The sequence below is a fragment of the Corylus avellana genome, chromosome 2 (genome assembly GCF_965113065.1).
Source record: "Corylus avellana chromosome 2, dhCorAvel1.hap1.2, whole genome shotgun sequence".
NCBI lineage: Eukaryota > Viridiplantae > Streptophyta > Magnoliopsida > Fagales > Betulaceae > Corylus > Corylus avellana.
In genome coordinates this window covers 39,983,085-40,005,649 of record NC_142491.1, presented here as the reverse complement: position 1 = coordinate 40,005,649, position 22,565 = coordinate 39,983,085, and the positions used below count along the sequence as shown (strand labels likewise).

Sequence of the window (22,565 nt, the reverse complement as noted above, 5' to 3'; positions counted from 1 at the left end):
CCGGCGCTCCGGCATCCAATTTCAACGCTGATTTACAGGGGCTCTAACAGGAATTCTGTACAAACTAAAATAGCATAGATTATTCAAAAATGTTGCTGACGGTGCATTACCGACGACCCTTTATAAATCGTACTTAATTATAGTTAATTAAGTGCCTTTTATGCTAAATACCTTCGATCAGCCCATCCAACTACACAAGCGCTACAAATAAAGCAAATAACAATAGAATTTTTTTTTAAAAAAAAAAAGTCTAGAGATGCTAGCAACACACATGCTAACAGTGTTAGATATGTTAAAAGGCAAGACTTAGGTGGTCCACTCGTTGTTGAAGTGGAACGAAAGAAAAGGGGTTAATGACACCGCCAAGAGGGAAAGAACTAAAGCTATAAAATTAGGAGAGCAAAGAAATTAATTTACCGTCAATAATTATAGTCCCATAAGCATGTAAACGATCTGTACAATACATACAATGATATTTAGTTCACTAGAACATATATATCACAAAGAAGAAGCATAAACGATCCCTCGACATAAACTTGGATCACTTTAATTCCATACAATACATTATTCGGTACCCAACTCGCAGTTGAAGTGATGATCCTTCGGAGGTTTGGTCATTTTTACACATTGGTAAAGCGAAGGTAGTCTTTCTTGGATGGGAGATCCACTGTCTTGTAACCCCGAGGGAACATCTCCTTGGCCTGTTCATTGGACACGCTGGGCGAAATCACCACCGGATCTCCCGGTTTCCAATTCGCTGGGGTGGCGATCTTGTGCTTGGAGGCCTTCTGCAAGGACTCCAACACCCTCACCACTTCATCCATGTTTCTCCCAGTCGCCGCCGGGTATAGAAAGCTCAGCTTCACCTTCATCACCACCCCCCTAAATGTTAGCCACTATGACTAGTAATTTACAAGGGAAACTTTGCTATGTTTAAAAATTTGCAATGTTAATTTTATGTTTTAGTTTCTTTTAATTTCATCCAATTTTTTTTTTTAATTAAAAAAAAAAAACTTAAATGGCTCCTTTTTTTTCTTTTGAAAAGCGCTTTGGACTCACCCAGCCACTTGGATCAACAGAATTTTTAGGGTAATTTATACATTTAAAAAAAAAAAGGAGAAAATTCGAAATTATGATAATAAAACTGCTTATACTTCAACAGTACTTTTTATTTTTTATTTTTAGTGTATAAGTGGGGCTTGTCCCACATTGGTAAGGAGAGGGAGCCTTGCTCCCCTCTAGCCTCTGTACATAGACTCTACGTATAGAGGCTAGAGGGGAGCAAGGCTCCCTCTCCTTACCAATATGGGACAAGCCCCAATATGATATTTGGCTTAGGAGTTAGGTACCAGATTTAATTATACGTTTTTTATGAAAAAATAAAAAATAAATATGTATAATTGAAAAAACTATTAAACCTAATATGAGAACATATATATATAATACCTTCTTATCGGGGCCTACGATATGCAGAGCTCGAGATGGGAGCGGGTTTCCTGAGGAGTCTTTCTCATCCGGGTCCTCCATGTTGAGTTGCTTGATGATCTCTCTGTTGGGATCTGCAAGGATCGGGTACGTCACCTTGCACCCTGGCTGCATGCAGAAGAACATGCGTGTAACGAGAATTTATAACGACAACTAATTAATCCCAAAAATTAAAAAAAAAAATGCAATAAGAAATAAGAAAAACTTAACAGTGTAGGCTTCAATATCCTTGATCCACTCCTTGTGGGACTGCACATCATCACAAGACAATCCCACGAGCTTCACCCCTTGCTGAGCAAACACCTGAGCATACTCCGCCATCTTGCCTAGTTCCGTGGTGCAGACCGGCGTGAAATCGGCTATACGAGAACTCGTATATCCAAGATTGTAAGCCAACCAAAACATATCAAACACGTAGATACACAAAGAAAATTACACAGAAATGCTAACCCGGGTGAGAGAAGACTATCGTCCAGCTAGCGTCGATGTAGTCATGAAGCCTAATTTTCCCGTGGGTGCTGTCGGCGACAAGGTCGGGAATTGTGTCTCCGATTGTCAAGCCTGGCATTTCCGAAGCAAAATCTTTCGTTTTTCTTGTTTGTTTCTTTGTCGTTGTGGGAGTGGGAGAGAGGTTGGGTTTATATAGATGATGAAGAATTGGTGCATGAAGAGAACGTGGCATGTGTCGTGGCTAGTAGAGTTCGACGGTTGCCTGCATGATACTGAGTGCGCAGGCTAGCCTCCTTCCACGTGTACCGCCATTCTCCGCAATTCTATCTCCTCTTTTTTCTTTGGTTGGGTCATTTTCCATTTTCTTTCCCCTTTTTAGTGGATAGTGAGAAGCCGATTTTCCGGTTGTTTTGTGGGATTTTTTTAGTGGCCATCCATGAATCTTCTCATTGTTATTTGTGATTATCTGTTTGAAGAAAAAATTATGGCTCGGTATGCATACGTACATTCTAGAAGTTTTTTTTTTTTTTTTTTTTGAAAAATGAAAACAAGTTAGGAAGTGCAAAATACACTGTCAAACAAAGCATGCCTACGGGTTTATTATAGCCAGCCTTGATTATTAACCTAGGCTGGGAAACATTTAGGTTAAAGTAACATTGTTTAAATTTTCTCATTTCGAGTCTTTGTCGCAACATCAAATATTATAAAAAATATTTTATATTGATCAAAGAAAATAACTTCAATGAAGCATAAAATAGTTAATAGTTTACGCTTCTCATTTATGTAAACTATTTTCTATTGCTCTCCTACAAAGCAAACAATTGTGACTCGTGAGATTACTCATTATGGGCCTACTTGCCAGATATAGGTTGCAAGGCTGCCCAAACACTTGTTTGAGTAGGTAGGCTCACCAAAATCCTCTTACAATTGTCTATCAAGCAATTGTACTTGATTTCAATCTCACACTCAAAACCTTCTATTTTCACACACTTTCCTTTTTTCTTTGTATCTCATCTTCGTCGTTTCTCTTTTCCTTATAATAATACACAGGAATATAAAAAATACTTGGCAAATTTCTGTACAAGCCAAAAAATGTTTTTCAAACAATTTTCAGGGTTGGATACAAAAAGTGAAAAATAACCAATTTTCAAATCGGCAAAAAATATTTTACATTGAAATAAAGGGTCCCAATAAATCTTCAAACACACTTCAATGAATGTTATCTTATAGATATTATTATAATAAGAGATCATATACTTTTCACACACTTTATGAATACATGTGTCACTTCATAGACTGGTTTTGTATGAATTAGCTACAAACAAGTTTGTAGCTATTTTTTGTCCAAATGAATTGTATGCTAATAACTTCTTATTTATTTTTTATTTTTTAATGTAAAATCGGTTTATGTAGTTTTATTAAGTTTCAAATAGCTCAATGAATTTTAAAAAGTGACAAAAAAGCTCCATACGGTAAGCAAAAAATATAAATAAGTCCATGGACCAAACTTTTGTCCAAATTTTGATGGAAATTAAGGACCACGTTGACAACAATCATATTGTGTCCCAAAGAGATAGCTCAATCGACTGGGACCACACTTAATGAAGTAGATGTCACTAGTTCGAATCCCCTTCCCCCCTCCTGTGCGGACATGTAAAAAAAAATAATAATAACACACACACACACACACACACACATATATATATATATATATATATATATATATAAAGAAAAAAGTAAATTAAAAATTAAAAAAAAATGAAAAGATAAAAAAAAAAAATTATATAAATAGAAACGAAGGTGGTGGTCAAGCCACCCATTTGGCCCACTCGGAGGTTACCAAACCATCCCATAGTCATTTGGACCACCCATTTTGATAAAATTTGGGAGTGGCCGAATCACCACAATGTCCATTGAGAGTGATTCTACCACTCCAAAATGGTCGAGGATGGTTACAACCACCCTTAGACTCAAAGCGGGGTGGTGGATAAACGTCTTTTATTTATTTATTTTTTTCCTCTCCTTTGTTTGTTTGTTTGTTTTTGTTTTTTATTTGTTATTGTAACGATTGGTGTTGGCATGGCTTGGCATCCTTGACGTTTTTTGTCAAAATTATGAACGAAAGTTAGGTTTAGTAACCTATTTGTATTTTCTTGCATACCATATAGAGCTTATAGCCGCTTTTTAAACCCATAAGAGTTATTTGCAACTCAGTAAAATTACAAAAATTGATTTTGCATTTTTCCCTTTTTTATCTCTTTTTTTTTTAAGCCAACATTTTATTTTAAGCCAATGATTTATTGACTTCGGAAAGATATTATTTAACAATGACACTTAAGTTGTTCATCACAGAAGCTGTTTGGTAAGAGTCTGTTTAGCCTGCAATTTCGCAAACTAAAAATATGTTTTTAAATAAAATTTTGAAAAGTGTTCCATATGATTATGTATTTTTTTAAAAATGGTAGTTTAAACATGACAAAGATTTATGTTTTCAAATCTAGAAAAAAGGCGTGTTTTAGAAACCCTCAATTTTATGGATCGAACGGCAATTTTATTAAACACTTAAACTAATTTGTTGTACTGTGTTTTAAAATGACTATTTTCTCAAACTAAATCAAGCATAGTCAAGCAGAAATTTGAGTGTTAAGGACGGAAAACCATTATACATTATAGCCGATAGGTTCCGCTTATTTTTAAAAAGAAGCCATTATTTTGGATTTTATAGTTAATTATCTGATAAAAAGGGTCATTTGTCAGTGGGGATGTAGCTCAAATGGTAGAGCGCTCGCTTTGCATGCGAGAGGCACGGGGTTCGATACCCCGCATCTCCATTTTTATTTTTCGGTTCAAATTCACCACACCAGCAGATCGTTTTATGTCCGTTTCAGATTTTTACCATTTTCACGGATTTACATCTCTGCCACTACTGATCACAGTGTCTACTTTACTATAAATAAGTTTTCCCGCCCAATAAATTAGGGTTTCTGCGAAAGCCACCAAAGCTTGTACAACCCACAAATGGAGGTCGCTCAAATCGCTCAGCTGCTGAGCGAGACGCTCAGTCCAGATGGCAACGTTGTTCGCGACGCGTCAGAAGCTCTTGAACGCCTCTCTGCTTGGCCGGATTTTCCTTTCTCCCTCCTCTCCATCGCCGCCGGTACTAACCCCAGCGCTGATCTTACAATTTTTCCGTTCATAGCAACTGTATTTTCTTTGATAATAAACACGGTTTGGACTACAAATTTGCTACTATTTTATATTCGTCCTTGTAATTTCATACAATTAGTGCTATGTCCATTGCGAAAATTGAAGCCACAAACATGGAACTTAGAAGAATTTGGCGTTAAAAATGATTTCGTTTACATTTTCTTGGTTCCACCTTTTTTAAGCAGCCAAACGCACCCTAAGTTTCTTGTTGATCAATCATGGTGAATTGGTTGATATAAGGTCAAAGCTCATTGATTCAGATTCGTTATTGCTCAATTGCGCTTAATTTTATCTTTTATTCCTTGAAATGGCTAAATTTTACTTGAAATATGGTGTTAATTAGCTTATAACTTTTTATCTATAGGAGGTGAAAGCCAAGGTAAAAAAGTTGCTGCTGCCACCTACCTTAAGAATTTCACTAGGCGAAGTATCAATGACGATGGTACATCGTCGTCAAAAGTCAGTAAGGAGTTCAAGGACCAGCTCATGCGAGCTTTGCTTCAAGTTGAACCGGCAGTTCTAAAAGTTCTGGTCGAAGTGGTATGCCTATTCTTATCTTGCCATCCAAACTTTCCATTCAGCACCATTTCTTATGTGTGTAAGCTTTGGATGTGTATGCTGGCAGTTTCGGGTCATTGTTGCGGATGAGTTTGTGAAGCAGAATTCGTGGCCTGAACTCGTACCTGATCTGCGGTCTGCTATTCAAAATAGTAATCTTATTAGCAATAGTGCAGATTGTAAATGGAAGACCATAAATGCCCTCACTGTTCTTCATGCAATTCTTCGACCTTTCCAGGTGCTTAACCTCTACTCACGCATAAACTAACTTTCTAAGATACTATGGAGAAAGTAAGCACTCTTTTTATTTTTTATTTTTTATTTTTTTTTGACGAGGAATTTTTTACGGAAGCTGTTTTATTTACCAGGAACAATCAAGTAAACAGTCTGGCTGTTTTGCTCAGAAAACTGTTTGGAGATTATTATGAAGTGATGTTTAAAAAATCAGTAAGGATGTGGGAAATGTCAATCAAACTACGGCCCATATTTTAGTGATAATCTATGTACATCATCCTATCCCATCACATTGACTTTTTCATGCTCTCCTACCCTTCCATTTTGGATGGTTTCTTCCCTATACATTTTTTCCTATTTTGCTCCCAAGTAGGACTTTTAAGAGTTATGTTTGTGTTTCTATTCCTCATATTGTTTCATGCATCTGCTTCTTATTTAGGTAACAATGGCATGAACTATTTGGTTACTTCTTTTCTGTGCATATCACCATTAATTTTAAGAAATATTTGTTTCTTGAGACTTTCAATTCTGTATTAAATTGGCATGTGAAAGCTAAACTTGGTAAAATTTGAAGTGGTCATGTATATTAGGAATCATATAGTTTAAGGTTGTCTTAGTCAGTTTAATTTTCAAATTCTTGCAGTACTTTTTGAATCCTAAAGTTGCTAAGGAGTCAGTGCCACCACAACTAGAGCTGATTGCAAAAGAAGTTCTTGTACCCTTGCTATCTTTATTCCATCATTTGGTTGAAAAGGTAGTCTTATTTACCCTTCTTTGTGCTCTTTTGTCCCTAGACCTCCATGGTGTTCTTTCATTAGTCTCCTTACTAATGGATTACTTGGTGTGTGAAACAGGCGTTAGCTACCCATGATAGAACAGAAATGGAAATGGAAATGGAGAAAATCCTTCTCACTCTCTGCAAATGCATATATTTTGCTGTAAGTACTACTTTCTATTTCTGATACTGATGTTGAAGGGATTTAGGAATCCATCAGTAGTATTTGTTTACTTTTGACTTTCAATTATTGGAATACGTGAAGCATCAACATAGAGCTGAATTCAATTATCTTATTTAAATCCAATTATCAATGTACATCTGAATTCAACTATCTTATTTAAATCCAAGTGTAGCCTTCTGAGTCTGGTACTTTGTGGTATATGCAATTTTTGGTTGTAGTTTTGTTATACAATCTAATGTCCAAATATGGTTGCGTTACCACTTTTCCTATGAAATAATCATGTCATTTTTTTTGTACTTATTATTTTCTATCACACAGTCATGTCATTTTCTTTGTCACTTCTGGTATTGCTCTTGACTCACTGTTAGTTTTATAGGTGAGGTCGCATATGCCATCTACTTTAGCTCCTCTTTTGCCTTCACTTTGTAGCGATCTGATTGGCATTCTGGGTTCTTTGAGTTTTAATTGTGCTGTCAACATTGAAGATGGATACTTGATGAGATTGAAGACTGGGAAAAGAAGTTTGCTCATTTTCTGTGCTTTAATTAGACGACACCGGAAGCATTCTGATAAGTAATACAGTGATTTGTCATTCGATTTTATTGGATTTAAAATATTTTTGGTTGGTTAATGTGCATTCCTTCACATTTTCAGGTTGATGCCAGACATCATCAACTGTGTTTTAAACATAGTCAAATATAGCAGAAATATCAGTGTAAGATTTGTTTTGAATTTTTTATGCAAGAAAGGATATCTTAAACATCTTATATTAGTTTTGCGTATAACTTGTTCTGTTTTAGCACCAAAACTTCACTTTGCAGCCTGCTGAAAATTATTTTTAACCATTGTATTTGTGCTTTCATGTGATACCGTGTGGTTCTTAGCCTGATTTTGTTTTCTTGCGCAGGAGCTTGATTTTTTATCAGATAGAGTTGTTTCTCTAGCTTTTGATGTGATTTCGAATGTCCTGGAGACAGGCCCTGTAAGTAATCTATATTTGTTAGCAAATTCACTAATTAGTATTACTTTTTATTTTTCATTTATTTTGTTAACCAGTAGGACGTGACTGTTGGTATCGTAGTTTAAGTGCAAAGATATTCATTCTCATTTACAACAGGGATGGAGATTAGTTTCACCTCATTTTACCTTTTTGTTGGACACTGCAATCTTTCCAGCATTAGTAATGAATGAAAAGGTGAGACTTCTAGTAGAAGTTTACATATTATTGTTTCAAAATTGCTAAGTTAAAGGATGAGTTATTTATTTAAACCCTGACTTTAAAATGGTCATGCTTGAAAATAGGATAGTGCAGAGTGGGAAGAAGATGCAGATGAATACATACGGAAGAATCTTCCATCTGATCTTGTATGAAAATTAATCATGAACTTTTTAAAATATTAGTTAAACATTTTGATTAGCTATCATTTCACTGCTTTTAATCATATACAGGAAGAAATTTCTGGTTGGAGGGAGGATTTGTTTACAGCCAGAAAAAGCGCAATAAACTTACTTGGTGTTATTTCAATGTCCAAGGTTGCTACTTCGTATTCCTCAGCAAATTCCTTTGAGCCATTTCTCTTGATAAGTAATATTGTTTACTTTGTCTTCTGGTACCTACAGGGCCCTCCAGTGGGCACTTCTAGTAATGGTTCTTCAGCTTCATCAAAGCGCAAAAAAGGCGAAAAGAACAAGAGACATGGTCAACGCCGTTCTATGGGGGAGTTGTTTGTGCTTCCATTTTTGTCGAAGTTTCCTATTCCTTCTGATGCAAATGCATCCCAAACTAGAATTGTAAATGAGTGAGTTCATGAATGTCTCTCTGATATAACCATTAATTACAATTTGAACCGTCTTTCTTGTAAAATAAATTTATGGTTTGGTTTAGATGCTTGTGATTTGTTTTGTTTTCTTTTGTTGTTTTCCCTATCAAATTTGGGGGATGGGGGAGGGAGGATGGCGAATAATTAAATATTGGAAGCATTCCCAATGACTTCCCCTGAGGTGGTGCCTTGTTTGAATAATTGCTGCATTTCGCCATCACCTCCTCTATGTGAAATGGCTTCTGCTTGTGATTCCTTTTTTAACTGTGTTAATTATGTTCCTTTTGTAGCTTTATGTATGTGTTTTTTTCTTCCTGATGTTGTTGTCGAATATGACAGTTATTATGGTGTTTTGATGGCATACGGTGGTCTGCAAGACGTAAGGGGCTCTCACCACATTAATTTAGTCAGTGATGAGTTATTGTTTAGTTAGCCTTTACAATTAAAATTTATAATTGTAATATTGCATGCACAGTTTCTAAGGGAGCAAGAACCTGGATATATAACAAGTCTTGTTTGCACTAGGGTGCTACCATTATATAAGATGTCTCTGTGCCTACCATACTTGGTCGCCAGTGCAAATTGGGTACTTGGAGAGCTTGCACCCTGTCTACCAGAAGTAAGATTGTTTTCTCATTTCTTTCTTATGCCATCTCTTTTGCTTATTTCTTCCACAGAGAAGAAGTGCTTATCACTTGCTATATCACACTATATTACTTCCTTTGGTGTTCCTATATACTTGAGCGACTGAATTATTAATTTTTAATGAAAAATACTGCCACACGTCTCTCCCTGAGTTTCAGTCTTGCTTTCAGGAAATGAGTGCAGAAGTATATTCTTCATTGCTGAAGGCATTGGCCATGCCAGATAAAGAAGATACTTCTTGTTATCCTGTCAGGGTTTCCGCTGCAGGAGCAATTGCTACACTTCTTGAGGTAGGTCTCTGAATGAACTGTTTTGGATTTTGTAATGGCAGTCGTTACAATGTCATTCTGGGTTTTCACCTGGCTTTTATTCTTGTTCTTTTCAGAATGATTATGTGCCACCCGAGTGGTTGCCTCTTCTTGAAGTTGTGATTGGCAGGATTAATAATCGAGATGAAGAAAGCTCCATTTTATATCAGCTTCTCAGTTCCATAGTGGAGGCTGGAGATGAAAATGTTGCATTTCATATCCCATATATTGTTTCATCATTGGTTGGTGCAATCTCAAAGTTGATACCTGCTAATCCGGAGCCTTGGCCTCAAGTATGTATGGATATCCTTGGCTAGTCTGCTGATTTGTAATCATTTTTAAAATCCGATTATAGTATGTTGTACTGACCACTTAAATGAGTGCGTGAAGACACTTCATATAAATACAATTTTTTTTGGCTTATTAATTAGGCTTCACAAATGAAAGAAATATTTTGATCAAATGCATTTCCTAGTCTATTACATTCTCTTAGTCAGAAACTAGAAAGGTTTCAAGTACAAAGTTTCACATATTTGAGCTGGTTGAATTTTGAATCACTATTTCCCTTATACTTTGCCCGTTTTGTCCCATAAATGGTAGGTTTGCGTTCTCAAATACAGATCCTTTGCTCTGACTGATCAATATTGCTGATGTAATACCTATTATCTAAATATTTGTCTATTTGTGCATCTATACCTGCATATGCAAATGACCCATCGGTTGGTGGTTCGTTTACTTTTGTTCATTGATGTTGCAACATGTTTCTCATGGTAAATACATTTACTTCATTTGTTTATGAGTGTGTTTGCATGCGTAAATCTGCTTTAAGTCTGACTTTTGACTGGGATTTGAAACATTTGAATTCCTGATCCCAGACTCATTTGTGTTGAAAAAATGGGGTTTGAGACATAATTGATGATTAGTTAAGTATGGTACTATTCATGAACTGACACTGTAATTATGATAGGTAGTTGAACAGGGCTTTGCAGCATTAGCAGTGATGGCTCAATCTTGGGAAAACTTCATGCCTGAAGAACTTGAACAAAATGAATTAAGTGAAAAGTGGGCATCTGGCCGAGCTACCATTGTTAGAGCATTCTCTGCTCTCTTGCAACAGGCATGGCTCTCGCCTGTGCATCAATTGGTCAGTCTTAGGTTCCTTCTTAGTAACATTTTTGTAAGATGTTACCTTTATATGCTTGATCACAGTGAACAATGGATGATAGAGAATGTATGTATGTCTGTGGGGAGTTAAAGCTCCCTATATAAAGTTGATTGCACTTGGAGTGTATTTTGTGCGCCTTTTAATTTCTCTCAAGTTGTGCTAGTTTTGCTATACAACTTATTGTACTTGTCTTCTTTTTTTTTTTTAAAAAAAAGAAGCATTCCACTTTTTATTTTAGAGCTTTTACCATACGCATATTACTTTGTGGTGATATGTATAATATTACCTTTTTGCATGCAATCTGTATAGTTAATAATTTTGTGTATGTTTCTGTGGCATAATAGAATATAGAGCATTGCTATTCACTTTTACTGATGAGGTGTATAAATTACAATTGGGATAGAAGAAACATATAGCCTTATTTTTTATGAACAAACTAAGTTCTGCAGTTTCTCCTGAGACAGTATGATGAACCATTTTCCCCTACATACATGTAGATAAGGCTAGTTGGTTGAAATTGCCCAACTCTTCAGGTCTAGCATTTTATCATTACATAAAGGTTCTGAAATTTATTGTTTTCAACTGTGCGATGTTGCTCACTGAAGGTGGATTTGTTAGACACAGCTTTATCAAATCATATATCACATCTTTAAGTGGAGTATGAGGCATATCTGTCTAAAGATGTCAATACCTGATATGTGTATTGACGTAGACTAAGCTCAGTAGTTGGTTGCAATTATCCTTTTAGTGCAAATTTATATTGTTTCTCTTAATTCAGTCTTTGAATTAAGGATTTTTATTCCTTTGGTTGATCCTTGAAATAATGGGTCCTTACCCTCCTTGCTTTTGTAAATTTTCTATGCTTATGGCTTTCTTGGTCAGGTGTCCTTTGTAGTCAATTTTTTTGTTTCATTTAATTTATCATATTTACTTGAATTTTATCTTAAGATGTATTTTCTTTCCCTGAAATTTGACAAGGATCAGGAAGGTGAGGCTTCTCCTCCACCGTCATGCATAGAGGATGCATCAACGTTGCTCTTGTCCATTATGCTCTCTGTAACCGGAAGCAATTTACTTCTAGAGCTTAAAGTGTCAGAGTTATTGTTAGTTTGGGCTGATCTAATTGCAGACTGGCATGCATGGGAAGAATCAGAGGATTTATCAGTTTTTGACTGCATTAAGGAAGTTGTGAATCTACACAGCAAATATGGGCTGAAGAATTTTCTTGTAAGACGGATGCCATCCCCTCCAGCTCCACCTGTGCCTGAACGTTCTATCATTGAAGGCATTGGTGTTTTTGTCAGTGAGGCAATATTACAATATCCATCTGCAACATGGAGGGCTTGCTCTATGGTCCATTTACTACTGCATGTCCCAAGTTACTCATCTGAAACAGATGGTGTGAAGCAATCGTTGGCAATTGCTTTCAGTCGGGGAGCATTTTCTCGTTTCCGAGAAATCCGAAGCAAGCCTTGTTCACTGTGGAAGCCATTGTTATTTGCTATATCATCATGCTACTTATGTTATCCTCATGTGGTGGAGGGAATTTTGGAGAAGGGTGAAGATGGTGGCTGTGCAATTTGGGCTTCTGCCCTGGGTTTTCTTCTCACCAGCGCCTGTCAATCTGGTCTGTCAGCAACTTCTGAGATAAAGTTGATTGGTTAGTAGCTTACTTCTTTAACTCGTACGGAATGATTTTCTTTACCCACATATTGATTAGGTAGTTGGCTTCTGTCTTCTATATTTGCTTCATATTTAGTTTCTTTCTTTTCCTTTGGACGCCCAATAAGTGATGGACTTCTTTTTTCAATTGAACATAAGCCAAAATAGCACCAAATCATTCTTTCTCATATTTTATTGATGGTATTAATTTTAGGGTTTGATTCTGTTTGCTTTTCATTCTCTTCTTTTATTTTTGTCGCCTTGTTGGTGTAAGAGTACTCACAACTGCATCACCAAAATAACCAAAATTTGGCAAGCTAAAAATACTTAAGTGGGACTAAAACGCTCCACATCTGGCTCACCAAATTGTTGAAATTTTAGGTGAGCATGAAAAGTGCTCACCAAATAAGAAAAAAAAAAAACATGAAAAAATTTGTAACATTCTATCTCTCTCCTTCTGGGACATAGAAGTCGTGACTCTACTAGACCAACAATTCAGGTGGCATGACAAATAACTTTTGCAAATTTTTCTTCAAAAATAAAAATAAAAATTTAGATACCAATCTGAATATCATTATCAGGGGTTGGTGCGGGGCAGTGAATTTGAATAAAAAAATATGACTGTTAGGAAAATATTAATTTTTAAAAATATGATCATTAGGAAAAACAAATTTTTAAAGATATGATTGTTTCAGAAAGAATAAAGAAAGAATAAAGAAATTATTGAAAAAGAATATTTAAATAGAATAGTGAAAGTAAATAGCTAAAATACTAAGCTGGATGTAGATACTTTGAAAAAGTAGGTAGCTAAATAGAGAAAGATGACCATGGTCAGCTAAGGCCAATCATTGTTTGCCAGCCTTAGTTGATATCATTTATTTGTCCTGCTCTCTTTCACTACTCCCTCTTTGCCAGAATTCGTACTTTTTATAGGTTGAATGACTGAGAACACTACTAATGATTGTTCAATGACTCAGTGATGGCACTTGCCCTGGTGGTTGAGCGGCTGTTGGGACTAGGAAACTCAAGTGGTGGCTTGTTGCATGACTGCTTTACTTCACTGTTGGAGGCATCTGTACGGCTGAAAGAAGTGCAGGAAGAAAAGGAAGGAGATGAAGATGATGGAGAAGCTGAAAATGATGACAATGATGATGATGATGATGATGATGATGATGGTGATGATGAAATCGAAGACTATGATGAGGTTTGACTTCCCAATTATCTTGTGTATATTTAATTTTTAAGGAATGCAGTTGACAAGGTATGCTCTATGGACTGCCTGCCTACCAATGGCAGTCCTAACTTAGGTAAATCCACTCCGGGAGGTGGACTCTTTGTTTTTTAGGCTTGGTTATTAACTTACACGCCTGGTAGGATTTCAACCCGTGACCTCACCCACCACCACATACTTATGGGGTGTGAAAGTGCCATTAGGCCTGAAGCTCATTGGCCTGGGAGAGGGACCTATTATTCAATGGATCCCACTTTGATTTTTTTCCTATGTGAATTGTGTTTGTAATTGTTATGCTCATCACACCCTGAGGAGCAGAAAATAAAATGAAAAAGTTAGTTATTTAGGGACCTGTTTTTCTGTCCATCAGTACACTGGTTGCTATGATCTCGTGTACTTATTTCATTTTCACTGTCAGGAGTCCGAGCCTGAGGAACATGAAGAAACCGAAGAAGAATTTTTGGATAGGTATGCTAAAGCAGCTTCTGCCTTGGAAAATGGTACAGTTATTGAAGAGGGGGATGAGGAAGATCAAGACCATGAGACTGAGTTGGGTAAGCCTGTTGATACTTAATCTTTACAGCCCTACTATAATTTGGTGGCTCATTCTTATGAAAAATACTTGAAACTATATTCTAATAGGAAAATATCTTAAAAATTGACAAATTTTCAAAGAATTTGCGACTTTTGTAAAGATCATTCGAGACCCTTTTTTCCCAATATTATTGCTTTGGTAATTTTCACCCAGTAATTCAGGCAAGCTTGAATTCTGCTGTCTAATTGTTCAGATTTTGAACCCGTATGTTCACCATCAGTATTTTCTCTGAAGACTGGTAAGATTGTGCGAGGCCTTCAGACAACTACCTTCACATATTATCGGCTAAATTGGGAAATTATATAGGTTCCTGTGTCAGCCACTATTGTTTTTTCATTTTCTTTTTAGTATCTGCCTGTTTAACACACTCCTTTTCCATAACTTCCATACAGCTTCAAGAGACTGAATGCAATGAAATTGAAAACTGATTAACCTATCCATGGCCAATCCGGTAATAGACCATAATAATTTGATTGCCATGTGTCATTTCTGCTGTTTACACTTGCATTCAATCGATGTGCATGTCACCAATCAAATACGAGGATAAATATAATTATATATGGAAGGTTTAAAATTTTCTGGTTGCTGTATATTGTGTATGGTGGGTTAGTCGGATGATTGGATGTCTCAATGAATTCCTTCTACATGTAAACATTTGCCGATGAATTCATTCATCCGTTCTTGTCATGTTGGGAATGCAGGTAACTTGGAAGAGGTCGATCAGGGGAGAGTTGTGTTGTCATTGATTGAGAAGTACCACCATGTTCTTATACAAGGACAGGCATTGCCATTGCAGGCCATTTCACGTTTCCTGAATGCCTATCCTGAATGTAGTTTATACTTCCAGCAATCCAGGTGAGAATGATTTTTTGGTTAAATGGCAAGGTTTGTAAATGGAAAAGGAGAAAAGCTTTTCAGTAGAGTTCTGCGGTTAGCAGTTAGTAATCAGCGCTGGATTATTTATCGGGGAGAAGAAGCTTTATAATTTTGATAATTTCTGAAATTTGACCTATATTTGTTGACCGACCACACTGGATGTGCCTTCTTTCTTTCTTTCTTTCTTTCTTTTTTTTTTTTCTTTTCCGCCTTTTTTCCAGCAATTTAATTTTTTTTTGGGATATTATTGTGAAGAAGTTGTTGCTAAAACTAAATTTTGATGTACAGTTTCTCCCTCTTTTATGTTTTGACCCAGCATCCCTATTTTAAGTTTTGACCCAGCAATAATGGCTGACAAACCACATATCTAGATATTCAGTAAATTGTTACTCTGTTTTGTTAACAATCCGAACAATAAAATTGTTGGGAATCTCTATCTGCATATTGTTTATATTAATCTCTTTTGATTTGTTTTACTAATTCTGAAATTTTTAAGTCAAGATAGGAGTCTCTTTTTAAGAAATATTGTTTATATAATTTATTCCGTAATTAAGAATTCCTAAAAAAATTATTATTTTATTTTTGTCTTCGATTGTTACAGAAAATTATCTTAGCCAACCACCCCACCCACGAGAGAGAGAGAGAGAGAGAGGCCATCTCAGTGGCTGAATCGTACTTCTATTCATGGACAATAACCAGCGGTCTTACAAAATTCGTTTCAAGTAACACGATGTTCTTTTTGGGTCAATGATTTACAATCCAATGACCTCATACTGGAGAAGAATAAGCAATCATTTCAAGCATTCCCATGGTGTCATACAAAACCTGAAGGGACGTCTCCATTTTCTCAGTTTCAGAATTTGAATAACTTGCAGTGGAAACTTGCCAGAATCGGCTTCCTTGCAGTTCAAACAACATCATCAGGGTTAACACAAGACAACTTGCACATCCTCCAGCTCAAGATCTGATTATTGCCTCACGGATAATCTCTCTGATACAGGTAGAGAGAAAGAGAAACACAGATTAGCTGGTAATCAAATGGAATTTCTAGTCATTAGAAGGGCTGACCCAGAGTCTAAATAGCACAGCAAAGAACTGTCCACAACCAAATTAAGATACAATGGCAGACATGCAAATAAGAATCACAGGTTTTTTTCATATACTTCTGAAAAAAGGGAGAGAAAGAAGAAGAAAAGAAACAAACAAGAAGGAACGCAGTAGCCATTCCTTTTCTTGGAATCAAAACTCAGGCAAGGTTGTAGATATAAAGCATGAAACAGAGGGATTTTTTTTCTTTTTTTTTTAACTGAGGGACATTTTAACAAAGCATCTTGTTTCAATCTGTGCCACAACAGTAAGACGTCAGATTTAACCATTTTCAGGAGAGAAATGGGAGGCTGACATACTTATCAGTTCATAGGTAACAATCATTGTTGTTCCATAGAGTGACATATTTAAGAATCGAGGTCCAAACCCTCTATAGAAGCCCCGCCATCCATCTTCCATAAGGAGTGCCCTCGTTGTCTTGAGTACTGATGGTCTTCCAACACCATAATTATCCATGACCTTCCATGTAAGCAAAATAATTTTTATTAGTCCTTATATAAAAGAGAAACTTATTTATCATTTGGAGCTGTTGCAATAGAAACAGAGGATTACCTGCAGTCGTGTCTTTACAGTGTCAATGGGAGTGGTGATAACTGATGAACAAGCACCAGCTACCATTCCTGCTGTTGCCTGAACTGTCACCATCTCCATATGGGATGGTTTTTTGTCCATATCATCTCTGTAGTCCAAGCTTCTAAAGTAATGACAAAAGTATTTAGTAGAGAATAGTCTACACTCTTAACGGTAATAGGACATGATAGATCACCAGAACATTCAGATGCACCTCCAAATCATATGTTGGGCAGCTCCATATGCACCCCACCAAAGTGCGGCTGCTGGGGACTGTGTCACAGCTGTCAATCCAAAGCCTCTATACAAACCACGGAACCCTTCAGCCTTTATCACTTTACGTACAGTATCAAATGGTCCATTACAGACTGTCGTCCCAGGAAGCCCTTGTACCATTAGTCTCTGGCCGACCTGAGATTGCGTCACTTACAATTATAAGTCGGGCGGATGGTAAGAATATGAAAACTATGCATAATGCAAGATGCTTACCCAAAGAAATTCATTCCATACACTGGCCTCTAACTACCAAACCCACAAGTAAGTTTGTCTTTCATCCCACATATAAAACTAGACTACATACAGACTTGTTTTTATAACCCAGTCTGGACTAGAAAGTTTTAAAGCAACAATGCATAAAATGGTAGAACATACAACATATTGGGCTTTACATTTGCGGACAGAGTTCTTCAGCTCTCTCATTTGTATGTACAATGTTTAAAACAACTGAAAACAAATCTATCAACTGTGACATTGAAGTTTTAATGACTCTTGCTTTTGTATTCAAGTAATAAATACACTAATGATTACGGGGATGCCCAGCCTTTTCTTCCTCATCTTTTCTTCCTTCCAAATATCTTTTCCACATCTCTAAATTAAGAAATATATGGGAAAAAAAGAAAGTGTAAGTCGGAAAGAAAAGTTTACCCACCACCTCCAAAGGCACATAGTACGCACAAGAAACTAAATTTGAGAACATGCCTGCCACTCCATTTGCAATGCCAACTCGTGTTGCTTCAGCCATATCTAGACCTTCAGTGTATTTTAACATCATATTTTTTGATACTTCAAGTGATGTCAAAGCCAAGACCCTACCAGGCAACGATCCGATAGCAGAAGTGCCAAAACCTCGATAGATGCCAGGGACACCATCAATCTTCAATATCTGTTTAAATACTGAAATACCACGCATGTGAGAGAGACCAGAACCAGCTACTTGCATTCTAGTCTTTACAACTGCTGTAGGATGTAACAAGGATATTTGGGCTGTAAACAGTATAGCCCCGATAATATGAAACCTTGTCTTGTCCAACCTAAATCAAGGCCAATAAGATTATTAAGAAGTGTTAGTTCTAGACCCACTTTGAGCACATCAAAATACTTCCCACATATAAAAGACATGCAATATAAAACTAGTTTGAAAAGGAAACTCTAACGGACCACACTATAAATGGAGGCAGTGGCTGAGTTTTTGTCAAGCTTTATTTTTTTGTTAGGGGGCAGGTAGGAGACTCATTGCACAGTGGCAAATTACAGCAATCAGACTTCAATGTTCAGTTTTAATTGCATACAAATACCTGCTTACGGTTGCTATCATCGCATAACATGCTTATTGGAAATAGTGCAAGTCACAGAAATTTCCTCCATGAACTAAAGAGAGGGTCTAATTGGAGAGTTTTCTTTTTTTTTTCGATCAGTAATTGGAGAGAAAAGTAATTGTAAAACAAAAAAAAAAAAAGTCGAGGCTTTCACTATTCCCAATTGAATTCTTGAATTATTTCAACAACTAAAACTGATCAAACTGATTTAGACCAAGAAACTACAACATTCTCGCCTACCACAAAACTACACGACCAGTGCAGGCACAGTGCCGCCAAAATCTGGTCACTTTAAGAATTCTACAATCCAATAATAGTGATATGACTATTCTGCTTAGAAGGCCACAAATTCAGCAGGACCAACACAACTAACATCTCTTAGTGGTGGTGATAAGACCGTTTCCTCATGGTTCATGGAAAGTACCAAAAACAGCTAAAAATGTTCAAGAAAAGATCGTATTTGAAGTGTTTCCTTCAGTCCCTTACTCCGTGTAAACCATTTTCTGTCTCTTTGGGAATCTAATTTTTCGTTCACTATGAAAAGCTTTTCTTTTCACTAATAATTTAGCACTAAACACGAAAAAAATATGAAATACATTTTTTGAAAAATATTTTAAACCGAAAAAAATGGAGGCTCAGTAAGTCAGTATCAAACATATTGAACATAAACATGATCACTTGGATAAGAAAACTGAGAAGACCGATTCTCATGGGATAACTCAAACTAATAAGTCTCCTGAGTTATCTAGATCTTTGTAGTTGATAGAGTTGTTTGTAGTTCAAATATTCACAGCTGTTGTATCTTATCATGTAACATATTACAAATATGACACAGTATACTCTCCAAGACCACAGAGAGGATTTTCACCTTCATTCTCTGTCTCTACTATTTCCCTTTAAAACACAATAACAAACGCCCACACACACATAAATGATGCATACTTAATGATTATGTTACGGACTTGTGATTGTTTGCCGCGGGATCTTTCTTATGTTTTCACTAATTCTATGGATACTTTAAATAGACTTAATTACATGGTGATAATGAAATAACAATGATAATAAAATACTGATCCTAAGATGACAATAATAACCAAGCTACTCCTAAATCTGATGAAAAGAAAAGCCCAATTAGCCAGCCCTCCTCCCACTCGTATTCGGCTAGCCACAAAAGAAGGAAGAATTCTAACAGGTCTCTTCTTCCTCCAGCAATGCAATCCCCGTAGCAGACTAGGCACCAGTTCCACCAAATCCCATTAAGCTATTCCACCACTAAAACCCCCAAAAGGCAATCATAAGTAAAAATCCAACAGTCAAATGGTCCATGCAGTAAAGTTCTCGACACAAACAACAAAATAATGGCAAAACCAACTATGATCAAGTGCAAAACTTTGAGAACAAGAGAAAATGAGTCGTACCCAGAACCCAAAAACGAAAAACAAAAACAAAAGCAGGTAAAAAGAAAGAAAGAGAGCAACCTGTCCCAATTGATGTCGGTGTCAGAAAGGGCCAATCCTGGAGCAGCTGCAGCCTCGGCTTCCACAGCCATGTCAGATTTGTATGTGTCCCAAAGGTCTCTACTTCGTCAGCAATGGCTTTACAGTAATGATTTTCGCACCTCTTGGGCACTGCCACCGTCGCTGTTAATGGAAAAGAACGTTTCAGAAAGTTCCAGCGGTCTTCGAATGCGCAGGAAGCAAAGCCTTCAATTTTAAAAAAGGGGGGCGATCATCGAGCAACGGACGGTTCCTACTTCCTAGTACAAGGGCGGCGAATTTTGTTTGGCTCGACCAAGCCCAATTAATGGCGGTCCATGTTTCTCTGAAGTTCCCATATTGGGCTTCATATGTGGAGCCCAAAACAGCTACTTGCCTTTGCCTACTGATCGTGAACGTTTTGGAAAGTCTTGATGAATATAAAAATGAGTGAAAATTGTGAAATGTTCAAGATTTCAAGGCAAACTTTAATTTTTATTTTTTTATTTTTTTTCAGAATAAACAGCCGTACCAAAAATATTTGGTAAAATTACAATTTGGACTTTAAAATCCTACTTCTTTTAAAAACACTGTATTGCCTATAATTTGAAAATTCAAATTTTTCTACGTTTTCAATTTATTAAAAACACTCTACTGCCTACAATTTGAAAACTTAAATTTTTCAACGTTTTTAGTTTCAATCCAACTATAACTGAACCAAATCCGAATCTGTATAAGAGTCTATTTAGGATTGTGTTAAATAACTAAAAATATGTTTTTAGTAATTAAGAAGATGTGCCAAACAAAAGAGGTTCATTTGGTAAAAACTTAAAGGGAACAAAAAAAAAAAAAAAAAAAGACTTTTTCACAAAAAAAAAAAAAAAAACACTGCATTTTTTATGAAGCTTGAAAATTAGTTTTTTTTTTTTTTTCCTTCAAAAAAAATTATTTCAAACTTTTTTTATAGTCAAAAGCTATATTTTTTAATGTAATCACAAAAATCTTATAAATAGTCTTACTCATTGCTAAAAAAGTAATGTTATATACTACATCCATATCTCACCATCATTTTATTGGGTTATTGTGGTAATGTCCATTGGCCCTTGAGTTCACTCTTGTTAAAAAAAAAAAAATCAAGAGTTTATATACATGGCCTCATGAGCCCATAATATGTGAATATAGTATTAAGTATATGGCATTTTTCTTGCTAAAAATGATATTCGGCCTAACTCAAAAAACAAATGAAAAAGAAAGTAATGTTATTTATTAAATTATTTTACAACTGGTGTTCAAATGGTTATAATCATCGGTTATTGGCTATAACCGCAACCACCTAGGTGGTTATTGGTTGTTTTATACTTGACGGTTAGCGGTTATTCAATCTAATAACCTTTTTTAAAAAAAATAAATGGGCTTTTGGGATTTTTAAGTGTTTAGGGCCTTTAATTTGTTATTTTTTGGTCTTATTTTAAGGATTTAAGGCCAAAATGTTCCAAAAAAGATGAAAAAAATGGCCAAATAAATTCTAGCCCAAAAGATGGCTAAAAAAACATAGCCCAGATCCATTAATCCAAATTCAAATGAAAAAATTAAAAGACAAATCCTAAATCTAGATACATATTACAAAATATAAACCAAATGAAAGCAAAGCAAATATAAATATAATAAATATTTATATTTATTAATATATATATTTATATTATTATATATAAATAAAGGCTGTTTTTTCCTACCCCTAAAACTGCAAACCACAACGGGCATAGTCGGTTAGCGGTTTTTAATAACCGACTACCAAATCGATTAGTGGTGATTTGTGGTTATAATCGGTTATAGGTTGACCCACCCGCTTGAACACCCTAACGACTGCAATACAATTAAATAACATGGAAATAAAAAATTAATCATTATAAAAAAAAATTACAAATCAAATAATTATTTTTAATTTTACGTCGGATATAAAAGTCTATAATTACTCTAAAAAATACAACAAGGAAAGATATCGGCCCACGTCACCATAGTAATATCTCTGTTCCAGTAGATGCTCGAGATATTTCTTTTGCAACCTACTTGCCAACCTTTTGGGTCTACCTTCCCGTGACTTACCTGTAATCAACCAGGGCCGTCAATTCTCTCCCATGTCCCTTCAACCCCTTAACAATCATCTATAGATGGTTTTCCGTATAAGTTGAAAGCCGAAGCATTTGATACTTAGGTGATGGACCAGATAAAATATTACAAGCCCAAATCGGCAGGAAGATATATGAAAAACCAAACTCATAAAAATTGATATATTATAATAGAATATATATGCTCCTTACAATTATTTTGCATAATAAGTTTTTTTCTCATTATAAAAATAACATATTAATACATCAACCAATCAAAATTGTCCACTTTATTAAATAAAAAAAAAAAATTACTATCTTCATTTTTTGTGATTTATTTGGTTAAAGTAGATTAGTAGAGGTTCTCAAGGAATCATGTGTATAAGAAAGTTATGCTCAACTTGGAATATAATCAAAAGTTTAAAAGTATTAGAAATTCCCTCTAACAAAAAAAAAGAAAAAAGAAAAAAAAGTATTGGAAATTCCTAAAGGAATATTGCTAGTAGAAATTCTTAAAG

At 35.7% G+C, this 22,565-nt stretch overlaps 3 protein-coding genes and 1 non-coding gene across 7 annotated transcripts; 2 read left to right on the top strand and 2 right to left on the bottom strand.

Moving 5' to 3' along the window:
* Window positions 1–391: 391 nt before the first annotated feature.
* On the bottom strand, window positions 392–2,116 carry PER1 (1-cysteine peroxiredoxin 1). The gene is made up of 4 exons (XM_059578317.2): window positions 1,936–2,116; window positions 1,696–1,844; window positions 1,447–1,593; window positions 392–866 (listed from the first exon to the last, which is right to left on the bottom strand). The coding sequence occupies exons 1-4, from the start codon at window positions 2,051–2,053 to the stop codon at window positions 621–623; spliced, it is 660 nt and encodes a 219-aa protein (XP_059434300.2). The 5' UTR covers window positions 2,054–2,116; the 3' UTR covers window positions 392–620.
* Window positions 2,117–4,693: 2,577 nt separating this feature from the next.
* TRNAA-UGC (transfer RNA alanine (anticodon UGC)) lies at window positions 4,694–4,766 on the top strand. Its single transcript has one exon. It is a non-coding gene; the product is annotated as a tRNA-Ala (tRNA).
* Window positions 4,767–4,891: 125 nt separating this feature from the next.
* LOC132167336 (ARM repeat superfamily protein) lies at window positions 4,892–15,347 on the top strand. Of its 4 annotated transcripts, none has more exons than XM_059578281.2 (21): window positions 4,893–5,092; window positions 5,507–5,682; window positions 5,768–5,938; window positions 6,578–6,688; window positions 6,789–6,872; window positions 7,270–7,466; window positions 7,548–7,608; window positions 7,801–7,875; window positions 8,011–8,088; window positions 8,196–8,258; window positions 8,343–8,426; window positions 8,514–8,692; window positions 9,053–9,092; window positions 9,189–9,332; window positions 9,529–9,648; window positions 9,744–9,959; window positions 10,634–10,810; window positions 11,816–12,491; window positions 13,471–13,697; window positions 14,143–14,278; window positions 15,021–15,347. In XM_059578281.2, the coding sequence occupies exons 1-21, from the start codon at window positions 4,954–4,956 to the stop codon at window positions 15,176–15,178; spliced, it is 3,312 nt and encodes a 1,103-aa protein (XP_059434264.2). In that variant the 5' UTR covers window positions 4,893–4,953; the 3' UTR covers window positions 15,179–15,347. The 4 variants fall into 4 exon arrangements, with proteins under 4 accessions (XP_088370080.1, XP_059434264.2, XP_059434263.2 ...); XM_059578280.2 differs by having other exon boundaries at window positions 11,810–12,491; XM_088513954.1 differs by having other exon boundaries at window positions 4,892–5,092; window positions 8,343–8,692; window positions 11,810–12,491.
* A 450-nt stretch (window positions 15,348–15,797) lies between these two features.
* On the bottom strand, window positions 15,798–20,168 carry LOC132191988 (uncharacterized). The gene is made up of 6 exons (XM_059607161.2): window positions 19,946–20,168; window positions 17,801–18,182; window positions 17,087–17,283; window positions 16,855–16,996; window positions 16,602–16,761; window positions 15,798–16,186 (listed from the first exon to the last, which is right to left on the bottom strand). Exons 1-6 carry the CDS (start codon window positions 20,014–20,016, stop codon window positions 16,164–16,166), a joined length of 975 nt encoding a protein of 324 aa, XP_059463144.2. The 5' UTR covers window positions 20,017–20,168; the 3' UTR covers window positions 15,798–16,163.
* Between the last annotated feature and the right edge of the window lie 2,397 nt (window positions 20,169–22,565).